General features: G+C 33.9%; 1 protein-coding gene across 2 annotated transcripts; it reads right to left on the reverse strand.

Annotated features, from left to right (window-relative positions):
* Positions 1-780: 780 nt before the first annotated feature.
* LOC131661491 (chalcone synthase 1A-like) lies at positions 781-2,429 on the reverse strand. Of its 2 annotated transcripts, none has more exons than XM_058931050.1 (2): positions 2,183-2,429; positions 781-1,999 (listed from the first exon to the last, which is right to left on the reverse strand). In XM_058931050.1, the coding sequence occupies exons 1-2, from the start codon at positions 2,373-2,375 to the stop codon at positions 1,008-1,010; spliced, it is 1,185 nt and encodes a 394-aa protein (XP_058787033.1). In that variant the 5' UTR covers positions 2,376-2,429; the 3' UTR covers positions 781-1,007. The 2 variants fall into 2 exon arrangements, with proteins under 2 accessions (XP_058787033.1, XP_058787034.1); XM_058931051.1 differs by having other exon boundaries at positions 783-1,999; positions 2,198-2,429.
* Positions 2,430-2,720: the final 291 nt, after the last annotated feature.

The following is a 2,720-nucleotide window of genomic DNA, read 5'->3' on the forward strand; positions in this document are numbered from 1 at the left end:
TTCCAATATAAAACCCTTCATATCTAATACTACTGGATCATAGAAATATTGATTTTGCCCCTAAAATGTAGCATTCTGTATTCATATGTCAAAAAAATTATCTTAACAAAACTATAAGTACCTAAATTTCAAATCCACCAAATAAAATTACCCAATTGAACAAATTACATTAACACTCAAAATAAACAAGTAGCTCACAAACGTAACTGAAGGACAATTTTTCACAACAACCCCACAACCAAAGCTTGCTAAAAATTCAAACTTTCTTTCACAACTTTAACAAAAACTTTCTTTCATATCAACACTTTTTGTCAAGCATATCCCTACCAGAATGACAATTTCTCAACACTTTTATGGTATCAAAAGACGTAAGATTAACAATCAGTAACTTAAAATTTGATGCTCTACTTTGCTGGGGCCTAGCGGGTAATCCGTAATGATCACAATAAAAACTTTCAGCTTATGAAAAAATCTTGTTGATAAAGAGTTTCTTCAAACAAAAGGTTATGTGGCTTGTTGCTTGCTTCGAAGAAATCTTTGGATGTGATTTGATTTTTGATGGATTGATGCAAAGTTTTAAACTTTTTCACTGTTAGTGTAGTGCAGGCTGTTTTTTGCTTTTGCCAGTTTCACTACTTGAAGAAGTACACTAAAAATTAGTGAGCATGGTGAAAGTTTTGTGCTCTTTTCATGTGAGCAAGAAAAACAGTGAGATTATTAATGTTTGATGAGTTGAGGAGATAAATTGAATTTCAAATTGGTTTCATGGTACAAGTTTGAACGGTTTTTATAAGTCGAATGTAAACAAAAGTTTTATTAGATAATAGAAAATCAAAGGCTTACATAACACACTGATTACCATGATTAATTAAAGATAGATGAAACATGTGAATGTGAAGAACGATGAAGAACTTAGAGGGAAAACATAAATATTACATTCACTTATTGATGAAAAAGAAAAGATCACGGAGAAGATAAAACTTGTTTTCTTGGTAACATGTAAGGATTTAAATGGCCACACTACGGAGCAAAACAGTCTCGACAGTGATTCCAGGACCAAAACTGAAAAGCACACCCCATTCAAGGCCCTCACCCGTTGTGGCAAGGCCTTCTTCTTTTGATTTCCTTCTCATCTCATCCAAGATGAATAACACGGACGCACTTGACATGTTTCCATACTCGCTAAGTATATGTCGACTGGCTTGCATTTTCTCCGGCTTTAAGCCTAATTTGGCTTCAATTTTGTCAAGAATGGCTCGTCCACCGGGGTGTGAAATCCAAAAAATGGAATTGTAATCAGAGATGTTCAAAGGTTGAAAGGCCTCAACAAGAGCTTTCTCAATGTTATTTGAGATGAGGTCAGGAACATTCTCGAGCAGATGAAATGTAAGTCCCACTTCTCGAATGTGACATTCAATAGCTCCTTCGCTATCCGGAAGGATGGTTTGTGCAGTCCATACCAATTCAAACAAAGGCTTTTCAAATTGTGGCAACGGGTCTGAACCAATAATCGCAGCTGCCGCACCATCTCCAAAAATCGCTTGTCCCACCAGACCATCAAGATGAGTCTCACTAGGTCCAGAGTAAGTTAATACCTTTATCTCGGAACAAACCAACAAAACACGAGCGTCTTTGTTGTTCTCAGCCAAATCTTTAGCTAATCGAAGCCCCGTCCCACCAGCATAACAACCTTGTTGGTATATCATATAACGCTTTACATGTGGACGAAGGCCTAAGAGCTTTGTGAGCTGATAGTCCGCACCAGGCATATCGATACCGCCTGAAGTGCAAAAGACAAGATGAGTAATCTTGGACTTAGCTTGACCCCATTCCTTGATTGCCTTTGATGCAGCCTCTTTTCCTAGCTTTGGTATTTCCACAACCAGGATGTCTTGTTTGACATCCAATGAAGGTGCCATGACCTCACACAAACTTGGATTCTCCTTCAAAATATCTTCTGTCAAATGCATGTATCTCTTCTTAATCATAGCTTTTTCACCTGAAAATAAATGATATGCACTTCAAGATCTTTACACCAAGAGTTTATAAATAGTAAACTGATAATACTTAATATATATATATATATATATATATATATATATATATATATATATATATATATATATATATATATATATATATATATATATATATATATATATATATATATATATATATATACTTATAAACATGTTACATATGCGCTTGAATTTTTGTTTAAGCTCAGTCTTGTGTTCACTGTTTGTAACGCGGAAGTAGAAGTCTGGATATGCACTCTGATCTACACAGTTTTGAGGATTTGCAGTGCCAATAGCTAACACAGTGGCAGTGCCTTCAGCTCTCTGTGTCTGGCGGATCTCATTTACCGTCATCATCTTAACTGCACAAATAAGAAAAGGAAGAATTAAGAAACACTAGATGAGTTTTGGCGTGTGTCTGAAATTGTTGTTTGAGATATGTTATATATATATATATATATATATATATATATATATATATATATATATATATATATATATATATATATATATATATATATATATATATATATATATATATATCGTGCCGAGCTGCTTCAAATGGAAGGAAAAAGTGGCTGTTACTTAAAATAAAATAAAATAAAAAATGAGTCGATGTTGAATTATACTTTTTAATTGATTGAGATAAATAAGGGTGCCAAATAAATTTACGCATTTTGATTGATTGAGATAAGGGTGCCA

Source organism: Vicia villosa, linkage group LG3 (assembly GCF_029867415.1).
Source record: "Vicia villosa cultivar HV-30 ecotype Madison, WI linkage group LG3, Vvil1.0, whole genome shotgun sequence".
In the NCBI taxonomy this organism is placed as follows: domain Eukaryota; kingdom Viridiplantae; phylum Streptophyta; class Magnoliopsida; order Fabales; family Fabaceae; genus Vicia; species Vicia villosa.

Excerpts from the sequence above, each read along its gene's own strand:
- LOC131661491 (XM_058931050.1), bottom strand. The coding sequence starts at position 2,375 with ATGATGACGGTAAATGAGATCCGCCAGACACAGAGAGCTGAAGGCACT. Across the intron at positions 2,000-2,182 it reads CATATGTAACATGTTTATAA|GTGAAAAAGCTATGATTAAG; the intron begins GTATATATATAT and ends ATTTATTTTCAG.